At 30.9% G+C, this 21,795-nt stretch overlaps 5 protein-coding genes across 5 annotated transcripts; 3 read left to right on the top strand and 2 right to left on the bottom strand.

Annotated features, from left to right (window-relative positions):
* Window positions 1–407: 407 nt before the first annotated feature.
* On the bottom strand, window positions 408–3,487 carry Bm6316 (uncharacterized protein; the record flags this gene model as incomplete). The annotated part of the gene is made up of 7 exons (XM_043082321.1): window positions 408–576; window positions 901–1,055; window positions 1,520–1,690; window positions 1,952–2,040; window positions 2,129–2,253; window positions 2,600–2,738; window positions 3,352–3,487. 7 exons carry the CDS (start codon window positions 3,485–3,487, stop codon window positions 408–410), a joined length of 984 nt encoding a protein of 327 aa, XP_042938255.1.
* Window positions 3,488–4,721: 1,234 nt separating this feature from the next.
* On the bottom strand, window positions 4,722–9,807 carry Bma-frm-10 (uncharacterized protein; the record flags this gene model as incomplete). Its single annotated transcript, XM_043082320.1, has 13 exons — window positions 4,722–4,976; window positions 5,370–5,564; window positions 5,798–5,945; window positions 6,263–6,369; window positions 6,597–6,693; window positions 6,915–7,121; window positions 7,285–7,460; window positions 7,687–7,847; window positions 7,911–8,045; window positions 8,233–8,345; window positions 8,909–8,994; window positions 9,440–9,502; window positions 9,715–9,807. 13 exons carry the CDS (start codon window positions 9,805–9,807, stop codon window positions 4,722–4,724), a joined length of 1,836 nt encoding a protein of 611 aa, XP_042938254.1.
* Window positions 9,808–12,030: 2,223 nt separating this feature from the next.
* On the top strand, window positions 12,031–17,033 carry Bm3597 (Flavoprotein; the record flags this gene model as incomplete). The annotated part of the gene is made up of 9 exons (XM_001893958.2): window positions 12,031–12,121; window positions 13,101–13,356; window positions 13,855–14,050; window positions 14,593–14,733; window positions 15,412–15,648; window positions 15,926–16,087; window positions 16,191–16,320; window positions 16,525–16,745; window positions 16,893–17,033. 9 exons carry the CDS (start codon window positions 12,031–12,033, stop codon window positions 17,031–17,033), a joined length of 1,575 nt encoding a protein of 524 aa, XP_001893993.2.
* A 1,064-nt stretch (window positions 17,034–18,097) lies between these two features.
* On the top strand, window positions 18,098–19,468 carry Bm3529 (ChaC-like protein; the record flags this gene model as incomplete). Its single annotated transcript, XM_001893957.1, has 4 exons — window positions 18,098–18,232; window positions 18,507–18,635; window positions 18,811–18,936; window positions 19,253–19,468. The coding sequence occupies 4 exons, from the start codon at window positions 18,098–18,100 to the stop codon at window positions 19,466–19,468; spliced, it is 606 nt and encodes a 201-aa protein (XP_001893992.1).
* A 1,903-nt stretch (window positions 19,469–21,371) lies between these two features.
* On the top strand, window positions 21,372–21,769 carry Bm14112 (Uncharacterized protein; the record flags this gene model as incomplete). Its single annotated transcript, XM_043082319.1, has 2 exons — window positions 21,372–21,516; window positions 21,642–21,769. The coding sequence occupies 2 exons, from the start codon at window positions 21,372–21,374 to the stop codon at window positions 21,767–21,769; spliced, it is 273 nt and encodes a 90-aa protein (XP_042938253.1).
* Between the last annotated feature and the right edge of the window lie 26 nt (window positions 21,770–21,795).

Genomic DNA, 21,795 nt, shown 5'->3' with positions numbered 1-21,795 from the left:
TTCTAAAAAACCTTGCTATACTCTTTAAGGCATAAATGTATTATTGCCAAAAAAATGCAACATAATTATTTAAAAAATATGGTGCTATATTCAATCACCATTATGCAATTTCATAAATATTTCTAATGTTTCTAAGCTTTTTATTATTACATTTGATGCTATCTTATTTCTCTGAAAAGATTTAACAAATATTAAGAATACAGTTTCAAATATCTTATCCATCCGGATTCATTACGTTCTTGGAAAAAATACTACCAACTTGAACTTTCCACAAAATCTTTATCAAAATCAAAACATGACAAAATTGTAAATGAACAGAATAAGAATAAGAAATAATAATATTGCAAATTACTCTAAAAAAGAAGCAATGCACTGAAAGGTTAAGTGATCATAGCATAACCGATATGTTATAAACTTATTCGAAGAACACAAATTCCACCATCATCAGTAGCACCAGTTAGTAGATTACTTTCAACAGGATTCCAATTTAAACAGTTGATTTCTGAAGAGAGTTTGTAGCTTCCAAAACATTCTTCCAGGAGAGGATTGTCTTTAGAATTATTTAAGCGAAACAACCTGAAAACAAAATAAAAAGAAAAAAAAAAACCATCAGATATTGCCTAAAAAGTTAATAACTCATAAAATAATATACAAATATGGATCCAAAAAATCCTAAACAGATTGTATGATCAGATGAAATTGAAGTTTGCAAAGTGATATTCCTGGATTCAATCAAGAGATCCTTCGAAAGTAAAATTCAATGCCCTAAGAATGTTTTCATAGTCCGTAGAAAAAAAATGGAAGTAAAAAATCGATAATAGTGCAATATTTCAACTTGAAAACATGGAAGAACGTTCCTTACAACAACTAATTACGTAAATTTAATCAAAGTTATCAAACCTTATTTCGTTATCTCCTCCACCAACAGCAATAATACCATGTAATTTATTCCATGAAACCGTGTACAGAGGCCATTTCGTTTTCACGCATACACTTGTTACCTTATTCCATTTACTTTTCGATGGCGCTAAATTTATTCCCTGTTTCATCCAAATCTAAAAAATAGAAAGATGAGTCGATTATGCGCGAACTTTATTTCAGCAATTGTAGGACATATCTATTAGAAAACGATAAGAAAAAAAAAAAAACTATAAAAAACTTATAAAAATGATTTCTCCCATCTGTTAAATCATTCCCTTTACTCTACCTATATTTTTATGTTCCCGTTTGCAGTTCGGCACTTCCATAATATGCTCCAGAAATTTTAATTCGAACTTTCACTAAATAACACTCGTAAAGATCGCATAAATTGTCACGATGTACTGAATATTATGCATATAAGTTTCTAGTAAAAACAAATTTTTTAGCATCTAATAAGAATAAAATTTTTCCATGGAAATAAAACTTTATAAATTAACATAAATTATAATGAATTGATTTATTAATAAGCAAAAAATAACAATCAGAATTCAGAATACAACATATTCTCAATTAAATGAAAGAAAAAAAAAGAGCTTACATTGATAATGAAGTCAGCTCCAACAGTTACAAGGAAGTTACCATCATCTGAGAAATCAGCTGACCATATGGTGGATTTGTGCGCATTATCGATTTTTTCTTGTGTTATCCAATCCTCACCATCAAAACGATAAAATCGAATGGAGCAATCATAGCTGCATGATACCAACAACTAAACCGTATCGCATTAACATGGTATTAATCAATCAACGATTAGCTCTTTTTTTTTTTTCTTTTTTTCAAAATTAGGATAAAAAGACAATATCAAATAAAAACTCGAAATAAAGTATAATTTATTATCAAGTAATCATAAGTAATAACAAAAAACATATGTACAATAGCCCATGATAAGAGACATTAAACTATTGTTTATAATTAATTAGTAACATCAATATCAAGAAGAAAAATTTTTTTTAAATGTTTTGGTAAATACCTCATCAACTGGATGCCACACCACAAATTTCACATCTTGCGTATGAGACTGCAAAATTGATGCAACCTCAAAATCTTCGTTATCATCTACTGAAATTTCATTTACTTAAAGAAACAGAAATTCAGCGACGTAAAAATGATATTTTCATTTTTTGATTTACATGCGTCAATTACTTACATTGCCAGAACCAAACTGATTTATCGCGACTACAAGTTGCCAAATATTCACCGGATGGTGAGAATGCACAACATTTTACTTCATTTTCATGTCCTTCCAAACGATTTATTTCTTCGTAGTCATTACTGCAAACCAAAAATTGATCATTAGTTTACGATCGTTTAGATATTTTATGGCTGCTGGAATTATTTTTTTTTTAAAAAAACATCAGGACTCGTTCCAGTTCTTTCTTTTCCTTTTAAATTTGACCAAAAATGAACCTTTTACTTTTACTAGATAACAGTAATAATGCAATTCATCACATGAATAACTTCAGTCACATTTATGATTATCCTGGAATTTAGACCGTCCATAAATAGCATTCGTAGCAAGAGGAATCGTACATCTCAAATATTTCCAGTCACAGTAACGTTATGAAAAATTGAACAAATTTCTGAAATTTGAGGACCTTTACCAGAAAGTGACACTTACTTGCATAACTGATGAATGACAATAGCAGCATCAAAACCAGCTGAAGCCAAGAATTTATCATTTGGTGAAAATGCAACATATCGAATAGCTCTATTATGAGAATCGCTTATTGTTCCAGAATATACCAAATACGGTGCATCTGAATCCCTTTTCGAATTTATTTTCGATTAAAGTTCTACAGAAACATTAATCAAGTTAATGTTATGACTGTTTGCTATCAGTACCAAACAGATAAAAATTTAATTTCAACCAATATTTTCATAGAAAATGAAGCAATACATCGTACAGTTATCGATGAATAAACGACGCGTTTTAAAAAAAAAAAGTTAAAAATTTGAAAGCTTGCTATTTTCTAGCGAAAGCACAATTTGCAAACACATATTCCTTATTCACTGAACAATAATTAACATAATTTTTAAATCCTCTTACTATCATTTCATATGGTTCAAAAATGATAGTACAATAATTATTTCTATTATCAAAACTCGAAAACTACATGCAAACTTCATTAAAACACAAGTCAAAAATAAGACAAAGTAGCATTTACAATAATGATTATTTAACAAACAGTGAAACTTAGTTACTATGACTGCACTATGATATCAAATCTTTCCAAATTATCTCATCCTCATTTCTTATACCTCATAATTTTTCAAGAAGTAATTACCTAATCAATCATTAGTGCAATATGAAAATACAACTTTTGTATTGAAACAAAAAAATTTAAAAATAACAAAGCAATCAAAAATCACCATCAATACGTTTCCATAGCTTAATTGTTTTATCATCACCACAACTTGCAAGTATCGTGCCTGCATGATTCCACTGTACACACCAAACTCGACATGTCACATCACACGAATGATTCACCTTGTTCACATCGTTCATAATGACATATATACGATAGGTCTGAAAAGGAGATAGAAATTAATATGCAAACTAAAATACCATTCACAAACCATTCGCTTAATTCCTTATGTTTATGTCAAAACATAATGGTCAACACTAAAAAAACATAATAAACTAAATAAAATAATAAATTATAATAAACTATAAATTATGCATATGACCAAGTTTATATGCATATGAATTGTTAACTAACAGGTTATACTAACAATAGTTACAAAGAAGAATTAATGATAATGACTGACAAAAATTTCACGAGATCACTCGTTTAACTCAGACCGATACTTCACGACGATCCCTAAGTTTCCTAACAAAAAAATTCTAATTAATTTATTCCCAAATTAAATATAGCGATATAATCAACGTCATTTCAAACTTATGATATCACGAAAAACAAGAAAAGGCTATACATCGAACCGTTTTAGTTAATATGCCAATAACAAAACATTTGCAGATAAAATTTTATTTAATGAAAATATATCCATTAATCATGATGAAAGAAAGACAGTCGATGCAATATACTTGGTTTCGTATAATCATAAAATCATTCGGTGTAATCACAAAACGCAAATCAAATCATATTAAAATGATGTAGGTAATATCTTAAGGCATATAAACTATTTTGGAATAGAAATTAAACTACAGGAAAACAACAACAAATGCTATTAACCTTAAAAAGTAAAATTTCCTGCTTGAATAAAAATTAACCGAATTTGAAACTTAATAACATATGCTAACTGTAACCAAGATTATGGAATAGTATAACATTCCACTTCCACATTATCTAGATGAAATGAAAACTTTGCATATATATTACAAAATCTTTAGTTGACGATATATATATATTTTAATTAAAAACTTTTGGATATTCCATCATTATTTTACGGCCTCCAAGAAAAAAAATTTTAATCAAATATTAAACGAGTGAGTAATCTATTTCTTTAAACTAAAACTCTTCAAAAATGCTAACCATTATACTAATACTCAACACAGCCCTTCTGCTTATAATATACAATTTAAACCAACATTTCATCAGTGTTTCTGAACAAGAACATATATGATAGAGATCAAAAACTAAATAACACAAAAACAATAATTTCCACAATCAAAAATTTGCAGAATAATCTGAAAGAAAATCAGCAGAAACCAAAAATGAATGATAACATGAAAGCATTTTATACTAATCAATTAAATGAATCTCCAGAAAACCTCATACTTACATCACCTCTAGTAAAACTCTTAATGAACCTTGTGCATCCACACAGTGACCATCAGCATCAAGTGTAGCCAAGCAAAGTTTATGAATATTGCTGATAAGTGGGCTCGGTGAGTTATATACATTTGTCAAACTTCGACTAGTGCTACTACTACTTCCTCTTGTTTGTTCATCTAGATGAGACGAACTTGGGGAACTCGAACACTGACTACCAATACTGTTGCTGTGACTTTGTTGAATATTATGTTCATTCACCTTCAAAAACATTAGTAAAAACAAAATCCAAAAGTACATATGCTTCAAAGGCGCAAAATAAATTATGAAATTGGGAGCTCACACTGCTCACTCATTTTAGTAGAAGAAGGACAGAAAAGGGTTTTTCCCCGAAACACAAGTTAAGATATTTAAGTAATATATTTCGCGTTTCCAAATAAATAAAGACCAACTTTTGATTTGGTTCCATCCTTACAATCTGAGAAACACTATCACACAAATAAAAGTATTTCACATCAACTGCTCGTTGAAACAATTCTCGCATTATACTGTAGAATTCAGAAAAAAAAAAAAAAAAAACTAGCAGTTTCTTAGCTGAGAAAACTTTTAATTTAACCTACACCACGTTCTTCTAGATGAAAATTTTTAACTTACTGAAACGTTAGTTACATATGCGTTTCTATCATCTGGACTGCTATTATCCGATACTGCTCCCTCGAGATCCTGTCGGCAATTATCATATTTTATGTTTGATATTACGCTATCAGTGTTCTCTTCAGTATTTCGTTCCATTAGTTTGGATAAAGAATTCATGAGAGCTTCAATCATTATGGCTTGTTTGCTAAATACCTACAACAATTAAAAATATCTTATGAAAATGAAAAAAAAAAAAAAAAAAAATGGTAGGCAGAATAGAATTCTCGTTTTAAAGATGAATGAAGTTTGGCAGAAAGAACAAATAAACTGAGAAGTCATAGAAGAAATAGGTTACACTGTAATTCTTAAAAAATCAAATAAAGAGAGAAACCCTACCATGCATGGAAAATGTGAGAAATACTGCGTGTGTTACATAAAAGCTATACCTGAAGCACTTTAATTTGTTCCGAAAATTTTAACATTTCAGTTTCAGAATTTAGATTATGGTCATTTAGAAATGAAGTATCCGGAAAGGTCAGAAGGAAACATGGGCATTCAGTTAAAACGGCTGCTGATATCGCAACTTCGAAATGACTGAAAATTATAATTGAAATTTAGTGAGATCCCACTAAAACAACACTGCATATATACAGCAGTAATTAAAAAAATAAAAAATATCTGGAAACTAATTTCGCTATCAACATAACATGATGACTATAATAATAATAATAAAAAACATATATGAGAGTAACAAAAGAAAAAAATTACAATACAATTGGATACAATTTTTTTTTCTTCATATCATCAAGGAATCAAATCTCAAAAATAAACAATAAGAAACTAAAAAATTCCACTTTAAAACGAAACATTCTCAAGAAATTCTGTCGCTATTAAAATCCAAAAAGACTAACTCATCCACATAGCGGCAATCACAGTCATGAAGTCGTTGCACCAGCAGAACCTCTTGTTTTGCTTCATCGATCAATGTAACATAACCACAACTGATTCCAATAAGAACCTGAAATGAAACAACATACGTTTCGATGAACAGTCTTAAAGTAAGGCAAAATTTTCGCGTAATTTTTAGAAATACCATACATACTTCATCCTATGCATTTGATTACCAGCGCTTAGTTGGGTGAATTTTGAGACGCAATAGTGCAGCACAATTTTCAAAATTTCCAAAATAAAAATCCACAAAAACAACTGAAAATGAAACTAATGTGTGTCAAAAATAAATGCCACCGGAATATCTGGTAACGTCACCGAAAGTATCATTCTTTTGATTTCCTTCAATGGTCTTCCTGATGGTCGTTCAACGTATCCACGAAAAAATGCAGCCCTGAAAAATATTAAAGTGCAAAATGAATAAAATATTATCTCAAAAATTTCAACTGCTAAATGAATTTATGTGCATCCCATTATTTGCTGATTCAATGTTTCATCAATCAATGAGATGTCCTATCCTTGAAGCACACATAATAGAAAGCCGCTATTCTAATTTCTATGCAAAAATAACAATTATTAACGCAGGCAACTGCAAAAAATAAAACTGAGATCAACGCTTGCCCATAAAAAGGTGTATTGCGGATAATATTGAGGTATGCTTTTCGACAGCTATGTTTGCCCTCAAAATTCAATCTTATATTTCGATATTCTTGAAGGATACGTGTTTCCAAACCCTTGCAACCGATAATGGGAATACCAAATAAATGAAATGTTTTTACATTATGTCGATATTTCAGCGGAAAAAATGTCTCTATCTCCTCTCTGCAAAATCATTTATCTTTAATATAACCGAAAATCCGTTGAACAACACAAGATCAAGTTCTTGGTATTCCATTAATAGATTCCAGAAATCAAGTTCTTAGTCATAAACAGAAAGAAATGTATATAATACACCAACTTAAATGATCGATGAAAAATGACAAACCCAAACACATTCATTATATCCACGTCTTCATTTGGTTCTAAATCGATAGCCATCTGCAAGGCTGCCAATTTTATGTTTAAATCGATGTCACATATGTATCGACCATTCAAAACTTCTTGCTTTGCACTTCTATACAATATTTCCGTTAATATTTCGTTAGTATAATCTTCCTCCAACTAAAAAATTTGCATATTAATTTGTTACAATGACAGTTTTAGATTACTCAAATTTCAATTCGAGAAATAAAGTAACCTTATCTTTGCCTCCTGTTCCACTTATTTCTAATATTTGCTTAGGTTGACGGATTTCTTTTGTAGTTTCTGGAACTTTCGCTAGAAGATGCTTTCTTCTGTTAATGCTCACTGATACATGTTAAAAACGTTAAATCTAAATTTAACGCACTTCACGTTCTCGCTCAACAGGAAGTTGCACATTTCGCTTCAATACAAGAAGCGGCTCGTCAGCAACTAATTCATTACTTTCAGCATTCGTGAATCGTTGTAGAAACTGCATCCAGTTTTTCCGGATTTCATATGGATTATGATGTGGCTTCAACTGCACTTCTGCAAAAAAAAAAAAACCACTAGTAAAAAAATAAAAATGTATTTAAATAAATTTTAATGTACCTAATAAATCTGATACCATCCAGAGAGCGCATACTTGCTTGAAAATATCAGCAACGATACCCAAATGGTCAGCAAGCAGCAATAACAAGCTTGACGCTGTTGCAAATTTACCACCGATTAGAGAAAATTTGAGACCTGTAATTATGTTTAAAGAGGCCAAGGACAGGATGAGAGAAATAGCCATAATTTTAAAAGAAAATAATGGCATTTGTACATGAAAGAATGAAGAATAGCTTTATTGATTAATGAACCATTCTTTGAAACTATCGAAGAGAAAGAAATTAGTGCAAAAATTAAAAGGAAAAAAAAAAAGAAAACTGACCTCTTTCATCTGCCCAATAAATCGTAATATCTAAAGAGTCGTCTAATTTCGAACTGAGAGGTATTGATTGCTGTGAACCATTGCGCAGATTCACATCGAGCAAATGATTTAAACTGAAAATTCCGAAAAGTTTTGTAACACTATCCAATATAAGTAACCTCTAGTTTCATCTTCCTAGTTTATATTCTATGAAATGAATAGGTGAGATTTTACTTTCACTAATATTTCTAGAGGTAGACGGACATAATATTCAGCAAAAACAACAGTTTGGTAGTTTAAATGCATTTTTAAGACAACTGTCTAAAAAGCTTTGTTTTTTTCAAATGCAACCGCATTTCTATTTCATATAGAAATTTTTCTATACGTATTATGCACCAGGGAAAAAGTTTTTCCCTATCATTCACTTACACACATCTAAAATTTCTGAGTGGATAATTTCCAATGGTTTGTAGCTTCCAAAAGGGTTTTAATTTAATCTTATGATCAAAGTCAATAGTGCTATCTTTTCGATTTCAATAGAGGTATTAGAAAATTTATGTGAATGACGGGAAATGTGATGAAAGTAATTTTAAGTAAAAATGGATTTTAAAAAAGTGATCTTTATGGTTCAAAACCAACTGGAAATATTTTGAGATCGGTTTCTAAAAAAATTATATATATATATGACACGCATCACCTCAATGTATAATCGGCTGATGAATGAGCAAGCGTTTGTGCTTTTCCTATCGACTTCAATTCTGATACATCGGTTGATACTTCATCCTGGATATGCATGTATACTTGAAGAATACAAACTTTTCAATAGTTCAGGATATAAAATTACAAAATAAAGAAGTGACCCCTATATACCCCACTTTCCTAATAATTGCTTCCCAAAATACCCAGCCCATCGTTGTGGTCTGGAATATATGCAGCAAACGAACTGCAATGTGAAATGAATCTTAGCATTTAGAAAAAAAAAATTGTGAAATGAAATTTCCGAAGATAAAACAAATCGTAATATAAAAATTAACTTAGGATAAAAAGGGAAGATGAAGAAATTTTCGAAAATTTAAAAATGATCACAAAAAAAATGTAATTGTTTAAAATTATTGACTGAAGACATCAAAACTTATATGAAAATAGTTGTTTTCTTCTAATTACAATAAATAAATCTGTCCATAAAGGACTGCAAACACTTCGAAATTTACTATTCTACGAGCAATACCTGTTCAACGTTCTGCAGAGTAACACGCTTTTTTCCTGACGAAGAACTACTATCTGATGACTTCTGAAACATTATGATGAACAAACAAACAGAAAAGGAAAAAAATTTATGAAACATACTTTTCAAGAATAATTTAGATAAGAAACATTTGCGATATTATTATTCACATCAACGTTAGATGCAGACCGTTGGTTGTTAAGAATGGAAAGAAATGAATTAAACGAAGCTATTTAGAAAAGGTAATGGACGTAAAATAATACATAGAGAAAAAATACCGATGAGTTTTTACTGCGACGCAAATTAGTATGTGATGACTCACTCAGCTTTCTTTGTTTTGTACCTCTCATTTCACCTTTTAAACCAATCATCTTTTAGTTATTCTTTGCTGCAAAGAAATATCAGTGTATTAAGGATGCATTACGACAAATGACATACGCTAATTAACCGATTTTTTACAACCATTGCACTGAGTTCACTAATAGTAAATATGAAAGGTATACGAAAATGATTCCACTGGGATAAATTAAATGAGTTAAGTCTAATCTCAAAAACGAAAATTTGTAGCTTTATCAATCACGCAAACAAGATTTTCGAATTTCAGTGAAAAAGTAACAAAAAAGTGTATGGCTAAAACCTAATAACACAGTGACGAAAAGTGAGAAATTGCATCAAATCGAATCATTCTAGTAATTTATCAAAATGAGTTGGATACTGGGAGCTGGAAAGATATGATGACAAAATCTATACAGTGTCAAACATACTAACTCAATGATAGGTAAGGCATTGCATTTGCTAGAATTCCTGCTAACTATTTTCGATATTAGCGAATAATTTTTTCAACATCGACCGAAAATATTTCATCAATTATGTGGGACGGACATTGATATAAATAAATGAATAGCAAGAATAAACAAGCAAAAATATGAAGTAAACAAGGCTTTATTACCTAGCTTTTCTTGCTGTCCTAATTCATTATTGAGTTAAAACAACAACCAAAGTTCATGTGGTTAGTAACCACAGAGATGAATAAGATATTAGTTACGGAATTATCAAGTTGATCTATATCTAATTTAAACCATTTCCTTCTATTCAAGAAGTTAGGAAGTTGAACAAGTATTTTTCAAGATATGAAAGTAATAAGTTCAAGAAAAAAAATGTTGTATAAACGGTAAACATCAACAAAGCATATTGAAGTGAAGTATGTATTGATGTATAGGTTAACACTATTCAAACAATGTTATTGCACATCGCAAACTAGTCGATAACGTAGAAAATAGGCTACAGAAAATAAATATAAGCCGTACACACTGCTCCTATGGTTAATGATATTTTTAAGTCATAAATTTACTTTTGATTAAGTACCGATGATCACACCCACCAGTTATGGCCGATTTATGGGACTTAAAAGTTTCCAAAACCTGAGCACTTCAATAATTCTGCAAAATGTATTGTATATGTAAAAGTTGCGCGTATGGCGATATCAATCAATAAAGTGTTTTGATAACTGAAAAAAGAACTATAAACAACTATCGGTTTCTGATTTTATTGCTGCAGCCAAACTCCAAGACTCATTATCTATATTTGAATTCACCGTTTAATTTCGATAATCAGTTGAACTTGCTTAATTATGATATTGCAATACGTCATTACGATGGTGCATTCAACTAAAACAATCTGTAACCTGAAAACTTGAACACTGTTTACTTACTCAGCATTTACGAATAGCTCTACAAAGCAGCTTCACTGACAGCCCCATTCGCTGTTTTAAAAACCTTTGCTTAAAAATACAAAATATCCAGCTTAAAAAAATGAAATAAGAAAAGAAGGTAACGCATAGCCATATTTCCTCTTTACTGACGATAGCACTCTAACACTCAACAACAAAAATTCAATATTGATTGGCTGATGAAAAATCATTTGACATTACGGAGACAACAGACATATCGTGTTGTTTACGTTATTATCAAAGCGTGTCTCCAGCACCTCATATCACAAAATTATGAGCAATTAAAGCGAGTTCTTTAATATAATAGCATAACACTATTGTAAGGACAAATATAACTTTAGATTTTACTTTTAACTTACACTGGAATTTTTTTCTGAAATTCTTGTTTCTTTTTTCTTTCTTTCATACTGGAATTTTTGAAATTCCTGTTTGTGAGACTGAGGAAAATCCATATTAATACAATTATCCTATAAAATGCAAAAAAGTGTCTCTAAGCAGTAATCGTATGCGGTGATTATATTTTCAAAACTTTAAATGATAGGCGAATAGATGGAAAATACTTCAAAAAATTTTCTCTAATCGACGATAAATTAAACTGAGCATCTTTTGAAATGGCTATCTAGCTGTAACGTTGAATTTGGGTCTCGCAACGATTCTCTATAATCTGTCCTGGCCAGTGAAGCATTTGCGTAACTCACGCGTGAGTAGGGAGCTAGAGAAAGTGTTTGGTCATATACAGGTGACGTTAAATAAAGGGTGGATACGTCGATCGACTATTTTCCTTTTTTTTTTGGAGTTGAAAAATTTTAAAAACTAAAAGATAATTCAACTTGATCAGCTGAATTTTACAGTTTATAGACGTGAAATGGACGAACCTTACCTCCGAAAACCACGTATAGTGTATCGGACTGGCGTGCCCAACCCTCTGACGCTCGATCAATACAGCGCTGTTCTCGGTAAGTCCACGTTTTACCCATCGGTTAAGTCCACGTTTTACCTTCGTCCAAGTTCAAAAGAATTGGTTTGCGCCGTGCTGGAATGAATTCCTGTCTGGTTGATGCCGTTTTTTACCAAGGAATGACTGTAATGATAACAATGAGCAATAATTGCACAGGAATAAATGCATACAATGATATCACGTAGGTTATTCAGGATTGTCGGATGAGGTCACGTCAAACGTCTCCTGATAAAGTACATAACAGAACTTATTATAATTGAAGATTTTCTAATCTGCAAAATTACATAGTCGAAGCTTTGACAATGAAGCATAAAAGAAACAGTCGTCAAAATAAATTTAAATGCTCATTTGGACGCTGTAAAGCACAGAATAAAATGATGCAATAAGATACACAATAAAGTAACGTAATAGAACCGATAGCGGAAAGAAAAAGCTTTGGTCCGCAATTCCTTATCTAATATATGATTTTATTTCAGTGATTTGGATTAAAAACAAGTTGAGATTTTTGAAACCGTAGTTTGAGTCCGTTTTCAAATTGTTTTCACTTGCAAACTGCATTGACTTGAAATTGCAAACCTCTGAGGGAAGAGTTTCTTAAAATTAAAACAAACAATGGAACTATTTATTTTTAAAAAAAAAAAAAAAAAAACAGACTTTTGGAAGCAATTCTTTTCATCTGTCGGGTTGGATCGCATTGTAGTCGTTCATGACAATGCAAGTGTAAATTTGAACGAGCTTGCGGGAGAAATCCTTTGACTGCTTTCAGTAAATCGTGCTGAAATTCCGAAAATATGAATCCAAGTAGAGAAATGAAAAGATCTGACTTTTTCGATGTTTAACTGTTGGCATGTTACATTTTCATATCTTCTTCCGTTTCCAGGAATTGTACACAATAACTGAATAAATCGTGATAGATCTGAAATGTTCAAGAAATTAGGTTATTCTGTTTTTACATAACTAACTCTTCGTCGTTACAGATAAAGTCGAAAAAAATCGGAATTTGGTATGTACCAATGGGCCAATGTATCGACCAGATGGTGGTACCATTGTGGTATATGACTGTGCTCTTTATCCACGTGGAACTTTGAATGATGACCAAGTACGGCGCACATTTCGTGTTGATGGATATCGTTGGGGAAATTCCAAGGGTGTTCATAATTTGAGCAATGGATTGCAAAAACGATACAATTTACTTTATTGCAAAAATGATCCACATGGCGACGATAGATTTATGTATGATTTTTACTCTCTGATTTGTCATTTTTAGATCATGCACAGCTTAATTAGAAGTTAATTAATTGATAGTCGACGTCATTTTTGTCGGGAACCTGCATCTTATTCTTCAGAGAAAGGAATGTGTGAAATAATTGGGCTTCATAAGAGTTGGCTCATTAGGAAAATGATTATTTCCTATGATAGAGTTTCAGTTTTCTTTTCAAACATTAACAGAAACTTTGCTGATAGGAATGATGGGGTTCATTTGTCACCTGTCGATTTACACATCTGAATCCGTTTTGCCTTAGTACATGGTGGACTACACGTATTTTGTTGGCGTTTTTGAATCCAGCTTGTTGTTCCATATAATATGGAGTTGATTTGACAATTGTATATGTGTTATGAAGATTGCAGTTGAAATTTTTTTTAAATCGAATCACCAATGAAATCCACATTTCAATTCACTTAGTTTAGGAGATCTGAAAAAGAGGAATTTTAGGTTAACCAAAATTGCAGACGTTGCGAATATTCACGAGAGCCATGCGGTTTGGTGCTTTTCCATTATATTGGTGACCACGTCGTAGCAGCTCAAATATCTGATAATGCACCACATGGAAATGCCAAACGAACTAATCAGCCATTTCTTCGTACATTACCAATTATATTACAAGAAGTGAAAGAACAAAGTATCATGAACAATAATGCAGTTGAGGTAATATTATAAGTGAAGAGCTTGCGTTAACATCACGTACTGGAATTATGAAAACTTCCGTATTTTTCTTAAATTTTAATATATATGTATAATATAAATATATACGTGAAATCCTTATTGCTTTATCACCTCATATTTGCTATTTGGACTATGAAGTGTTTAGAAAACAGTATGGTTTTTTTTTTCTTGCCTCCTTTTGCTGCATATTATTTATTGCGCGAAGGAACGAGAAGATGAGAGAAACTGCAATTCCGTAATTGTAATAGGTTCAAATAGTACAACTAATTCATTTGAATTTTGATTACATCTATTTTCCTCTTGATTTCTGATATTGAAACGGCACCTCAACTAGTTTTGCTTAACTATGCTTAATGTTATGTCTAATGTCATTCATAGTCTAAAATGCAGTTTAATATCCGAAATTTGGAATATTTTTGTTAAAAGACGCTATGTGTTAGATTTGTGTCAGGATTTCCAAATAGTTCCAAAATAAAACTTTTAGCCTTCATCTTGTTTCGAATTTCGAAATATTTTTATCTTAGATTTATGATCGACTGACGGAGCAAAGTATTTACGATCAGTGCGCAAGCAGCTCGCGAGTTACACCACGTAGACTACGTAACAAGGAGCAAGTGAGAAACGTGATGAAATCATTCCGGCAGAAGTTAGCGCGAAATAGTTTGGTTAGTAGTAGTTTCGAATTTATTATTCAAACTATATCAGAAATTTAAATGTATTTCATTTAGCAATAACTGCTTAGATTACGAATCTTATCATTCCACAGAATCGATGAATTATCCTTGTCCTATTAGAAAGGCGGCTATGCAGAAGTGTCAGAATCTATTAACGGAAAATAAAAGGCTAACGAGATAAAAGGCTGAGAACCAAAGATTGTCGCTCAGTCCTTCACCTTGCATACATTTACTAGTCCACCGTTTTATGATTTTGATATCTTCGATTCATCCAAGATTTCCTTATCTGTTCTGTTTTGTGGTGGCACGATTGTGATTAGGTTTACTTGTTTTTTTCAGTGTGTCCGGAAATTAATTAATTTTCGGTTAATTGTTCATATATAATGCTTTCATTTACATTTTTTAAAGCAATTGCCAACATCACACACATTTTCATTTATTTGAAGTACTTCATATGCTATACTGGTATGACGAATAATCTGTTGATTACTTGACGTTTTCGTTAAAAAAAAAAAATACTGAGAAAAACACAATTTTGTCGGAGACGACTAATGCATATTGAATATTTACTGTTTTTGAATAAAGACTGAAATCTCTAATTTTCTTATAATTTTGCATTCAGTAAGGCGAAATCGTGTTTTATTGGACTAAACTATTTGTGTCTTATAGTACATTAATCCACGGCCAACAACCTTGTATGTTACGGAACAAGAAGCATCAGCGCTTGGAAGACGTGTTTTGCGTAGATCCAATACAGAATTAAACAGAAATCAAGAAGTTATTGAAAGTGGAGTTTTCGAGCAGGAAGGGATGCCGGACGGTCAGCCACCTGTCATGGTAAAAAAAGCTCGAGTTGAGGATGATTCGGAGTCGAACTATGCACCGATTGATGTAACAACGGTTGATGTAAATCAAAATTTTTAAAAACTTGTTTTATTTAATTTTATGTACGGTACCATTACGAAACGATAATGATAGTGAATGATAGTTGGACGTGAAAACAATTTTTGTATGAACGAATCTAAAATAGCTGTATTTTTATTTTTGGTACATTCAGATCTTATTAGCATGGAATTGTCTTAATAATTCAATTTGAGTAAAGCAGATAATATTCGAGTATGTCATTTCGATTTTTAAGCAATTTATTGCTTAATTCATTTGTTATTAATTTTTCAAGTTTCAGACTCAAAACATAAAAACGCGAGTACCTTATGGACCGGATCATTCATTCGTTCGCCAAGGTGGTAAATTTCATCTTTTGATTGGTATTACCGGATCAGTTGCGTCAATCAAACTTTCTGAGCTTATCACGGAACTTCGTAAGAATAGTCCTGAGGAAAAATTGGTATGTTCTGTGCAAATTTTGATGATTGAATGATTGTGGTAACAAAAATATCGATATTGTATATTAGGTCGATCTTATTAATGGTTTACACGAATTTGTTAAGGTTATTCGAATAGTTGCGACCGATGCTGCTCGAACATTTATTGATGAGTCTGCATTTGATGTTCCTGTTTATAATGATATGGATGAATGGAATATGTGGAAGAAACGTGGTGATCCAGTACTCCATATTGGTTAGTTGTTAGAGGAATTAATTTGAACTATAAAAAGTGTCAGTGTGTGATATGATATGTGTCCCATGCAATATGAATCAACGAATGCTAGATATTGAAGATACTTTATTCGCAAGTTAAATGATCGCTCGCTTCGATATTATTAACCGATCAATGTACTCAATTTTGATAGGAAGTATTGAACTTACTGATTGGCATTTTTAGAATTAAGAAAATGGTCGGATGCGATGTTAATTGCACCATTAGATGCTAATTCGATGGCTAAAATAGCGAATGGCATATGCGATAACGTCTTGCTATCCATTGTACGCGCATGGGACCCACGAAAACCTCTGTACTATGCACCGGCGATGAATGTTGCAATGTGGGAAAATCCACTAACTTATCAGCATCGCAAAGTTTTAAAAGAATTGTTGCGATACAAGGTTATTACCTAACCATTTCTTCATTTTTTGCTGGAAGTATTGCGGTTTTTTCCAATTACAAATGGTAGATTTTCAAAATATCTGGAAAAAGAAATAAGCTAATATGGAAGCTTAATTCGATAATTGGAAGTCTTTATTTTTTTAAAGGAAATACCGCCAATTGAGAAAGAACTGATGTGTGGTGATACCGGCTTAGGCGCTATGGCAACAGTGCAGATGATAGCATCAATTGTTGCTAGCGAAGTGAAAAATCGTTTTGCTGTTTACTCCGATAATTCATCACTATAATACCGTCTTATATCTCTCATTCTCTGTCTCTCTTTCTTTCTTCCTGTTTTGTTTTATTTTGAATCCTGAAAGTTTTGTATTGTATTGTTGTTCCATTATTAAATAAAGGAATTAAATTCATTTCATACAGATTACAAAAGATTCGGAACCACTATCTTTTATAATTTACTATTAATAGTATATCAACTGCATGGAATAGTTTGTGATCGATTTATCGGTTTCTTTATAAAAAACTGTATACTCTTTCTTTCCATATATCAATATGGTCGTTACGGCATGGAATGACATTACTACAATATTTGGAGAGTTTTTATTTTTATTATCAGAGTCTTTTGCTGCTTTGAAAGGAAATCTCTAAATCAAAAAAAAATTGAAAGGGAAAGCGTTATTTGGAAGAGTTTGATATCACATATGTCTAAATGATCGTAATTCAATTTTGAATTAGAAAATTTGTTGAAATTGCTATCTTTATTTTTTAGATTGATTGTTTGCTTTTGCTTTTATTGCTTTTAGATTGATTTTAGATTGTTTGCTTTAGAGTATTTGAGGATCTTTTTTCATTTTACTTTTTGCATTCTCCGAAGATGTTTGGGATATCTTCCTGACAGCATTGTACATCTTGATTATTTTTTTATTATCTCTTCATCTCAGAATCGAGATAGATGTTTGGATTTTTACTTTTTTATTTTTTTGTTAAAATAAACATTGTAAATTTTACAATATTGCATCATTGTTTTGCATATATCATTTTTAATTTACATATAAATATTTGAAACTTTATGAACAACAGTCGATTAATAAAAAAGCAGAAAAAACGTAAGCAGTGAACAAGCTGTAATAACCTCGAAGTTAAATAATTTATTTTGAGCCTATGCTTACCTAAAGTCAATTGTGTTTGAGGTTATTCTGTTTACATCATTTACTGTTTAAGTAAATGATTTTCGAAAGTTCCAACAGGAATGATTTTTCTGGAAAATATCTGATAAGGCAATTATTGTAGAAATAAAAATTGACCTATTAATCATTTCCGAGCAAAGTTTTTGTATTTTTTTTTTTCCAGGAAGATGTGGATATTTGGTTACGGTTCACTATTGTGGTATACAGATTTCCCATATCGAAACGTCATTCCCGGTGTTGTACGTGGTTATTCACGTCGATTTTGGCAGCTTAGTCCTGATCATAGAGGCACAGCAAGCAGTGTTGGTTCTTTTTCCACGACCTGTAAGTAAGAGAGATGATATCACGTCATATCTTTATGACATTAAAGATATGCGTTAATGTCCCTTATGATGCTTAATTGTTTTGATATTATATTTGATTTCACTGAGTTAAAATGTTTCATTCATTTATTTCTTCTTCAAAGTTGATATTGTTTTAAAATAGGTAAGGTAGTGCAATTATTAAATGTATTTTTTCCTGTAACCTTTTTTTTTTTTGCGAATTTTGCACAAGTTAAAATGAAACATTTTGTAGCCCGGTCGTACAGTCACCTTGGTAGCAGATAAAAATGGTTCTTGCTGGGGTTTAGCTTATGAAATTGCTGAGGAACAAGTATCGGATACAATTAGATATTTGGATATACGAGAAAAAGCTGGCTATTTTGTCTGTTTATCACTTAATTGAATTAAATTTTCGCAAAAAATTAAACAATTTCGTTTTCGTTTTTCATTGATTGGAAAACTTCATATGTTAGCTTTATTAATTTAAAGAATTGTCCGTAATTTAAAAGAAATCATGCTTTTCTATATTTTATTAAATGTAATTCTTTGATTTTCAGAGGAAAGAAGTGATGTTTTATCCAGATAATGGTGATCCATTTTTTCCAATCAATGTTTATTTAGCTGCTGAAGTGGAGAATCCTTATTTCACGGGTCCTACTGATGAGAAAAATATTGTGCATAGCGTAAATTATCTCATTTTCTTCTTAGAATTTCTCTTATATGAATTTTGCAAGTGCTAAAATTTTACTATTATTATTGCCTGAAGCTTAGATATTGCAATAAAAAATCCGAAATATGCAAACAGAATTGCATTCCATTTTTTTTTTTGAAATTTTATTTGTGATAACATGAACCTTATGTTTCTCATTTTTTTTTTTTGCTTCAGTAGTTCAGATTCGCTTAAAAAATTTTATTAGTGATTAATCAATAATTAACTTTAACTTTAGCGTTTTGTTTTGTTTTCGTTTTTTTTTTTTGCAACTTAGATACATTTTTAAGATACTTAGAGCTCGTGGAATCAGTGGAACAAACATTGAATATGTCTTACGATTAGCAGAATGTGTACATCGAATGGCACCGCATATTAATGATGAACATTTATTTGCAATTGAAAGAAAAGTGGTAGAGGGATGTCATCAGTTGAACATTCAGGATGATTACCTGATTAAATATTTGAATCAAAAGTATCCAACCGAATCGTTTACTAAAAACTGAAATTGAAGCAATTTAATCTTTGAAGTATACATTAATTTGACAATAAGCAGATATATTTTCAAATTTTATCAGTTGTTTGATACTGAAAGTCTAGAGTGGAACTATTATCTGAAAAGAGTTTCAAAAAATTTTTATATGCAAACATAGGAGAATAATTACCATGCTGTTAAGTTAATAATTTTCATTATTTTTATTCAAATGGTTTATATCTATTCTATATTGAAATCATAATTGTTAACTATGCAAGAAACTGATCTTAATTATTCGATGTAATTCAATTTAGTTTTAATATTCGTGTGATAAGAACAAATATTATGCACTGATGATAAAATAATTAACTTTAGGGAAAGAATAAATCAACTCGATTTTTAATGATTCAAAATCTAATCAAACTACAAACTACCTAAAAAACTACATTTACGCATTGATTTCTACTAATATTAATTTTTGGTTTTAAACTACTGCTTAAAAATTTGGCGTAAGATGCAAGCGAGAAGTTACTTTCTTTTTTTTATTTGATCGCTAACATTTATAATCGTATTATAAAATGTCTATCAATTTATTTGCTCGTTATTCCCGCTTTTATTCTCCTTTTACTTTCATTTTTTTTTACCCAATTTTCTCTTGCAAGACATTTATTATGAGTAGTAACAATATCATAAGTTACTGTCCAATACTTGTTTTGAAATGTTGAGTTAGAAATTTTCAACTTTTTTACATTTGCATTTGATCCTATGAAATTTTCGGGAATGTTTGATAAGTTGGAATGATTATTGAATGAATCTTTCAATGCTTTATGTTTCATTTACATTTTTATTAAGAATTCTTTATAAAATTAGAACAATTGACCGATAGTTCAATATACTTTAACAGTGTTATTTTTTTATAAAAATTTCAGTAAAGTAATTGTTGTATTAGTTTATTGTGAACAAAAACTTAATATTATTAATCAGGTAAAAACAAAAGCCATTCCACACTCTTTTTTTATATTTCATTAATAAAATATTCAAATGATGAATTTCGATATTGGAAGGTATAAAGTTTTGAATCAATTTTGCATTAATACAAATTGAAGGATTGAAAATTTTTAACTTTAATTAAGAAATTTCTGAAGTTGGTGAACTCTTTAACAGTAAAAGTAATAGTATAAGTTATATTCCACAATATACAGCGTAAGAAATTTTATAATTAATTTATTTAAAAAGAAAAGTGTCCAAAATGAAGCAAAGATAGCAATTCTGATCCTTTTTATTAATTTAAATCATTTAAATATTTAAAATGTTTAATTTACCTGAAATTTGTGTTATTATTTCATTAGAAGGGAATGAAGGAATTCTTTTTAAACTTATTATTTCATTAGAAGGGAATGAAGGAATTCTTTTTAAACTTATTATTTCATTAGAAGGGAATGAAGGAATTCTTTTTAAACCAAAGTTAGCATTTTCTACAACAAAAATATATACTGTCACATGAAAGATTTTTATGTTCAAGTAACGTGAATAACGTGAACGTGCGTCCTTTTTTTTTTTTTTTTTTTTTATCCAAATAATTTTGAAAAAAAATAAGAAAACCATTATTCTTACATTCCGTCACATATTCCCATATTTTATAAGTAATTAATTTTTAATAGTATCATACCATAGTATAGCTAAGTGTTCTATTAGAGAGATATGCTTAGATATAATAAATGAATTAGAAATTTGTAATGATCGATCAATCGATATTGATCAATGATTGTTTCAGTAATGGACGCATCTCGAGTGGAAGCCTTGAAGTGAATGTTTCGTCAATTATTGCCAGTTAGTTACACGGACGTAACGTGATCTTACACTAGAGGAGTTTGGCTCAGAGATGCACGGAATAAGCCGAAATGGACACATTTCGAGTGGAATCCGTGAAGTGAATGTTTCGTCAATTATTGCCAGTTAGTTACACGGACGTACGTGATCTTACGCTAGAGGAGTTTGGCTCAGAGATGCACGGAATAAGCCGAAATGGACACATTTCGAGTGGAAACCGTGAAGTGAATGTTTCGTCAATTATTGCCAGTTAGTTACACGGACGTACGTGATCTTACGCTAGAGGAGTTTGGCTCAGAGATGCACGGAATAAGCCGAAATGGACACATTTCGAGTGGAAACCGTGAAGTGAATGTTTCGTCAATTATTGCCAGTTAGTTACACGGACGTACGTGATCTTACGCTAGAGGAGTTTGGCTCAGAGATGCACGGAATAAGCCGAAATGGACACATTTCGAGTGGAAACCGTGAAGTGAATGTTTCGTCAATTATTGCCAGTTAGTTACACGGACGTACGTGATCTTACGC

The sequence above is a fragment of the Brugia malayi genome (genome assembly GCF_000002995.4).
Source record: "Brugia malayi strain FR3 genome assembly, contig: Bm_v4_Chr4_scaffold_001, whole genome shotgun sequence".
NCBI classification, from domain to species: Eukaryota; Metazoa; Nematoda; class Chromadorea; order Rhabditida; family Onchocercidae; genus Brugia; species Brugia malayi.
This window is presented reverse-complemented; position numbering and strand designations above follow the sequence as displayed.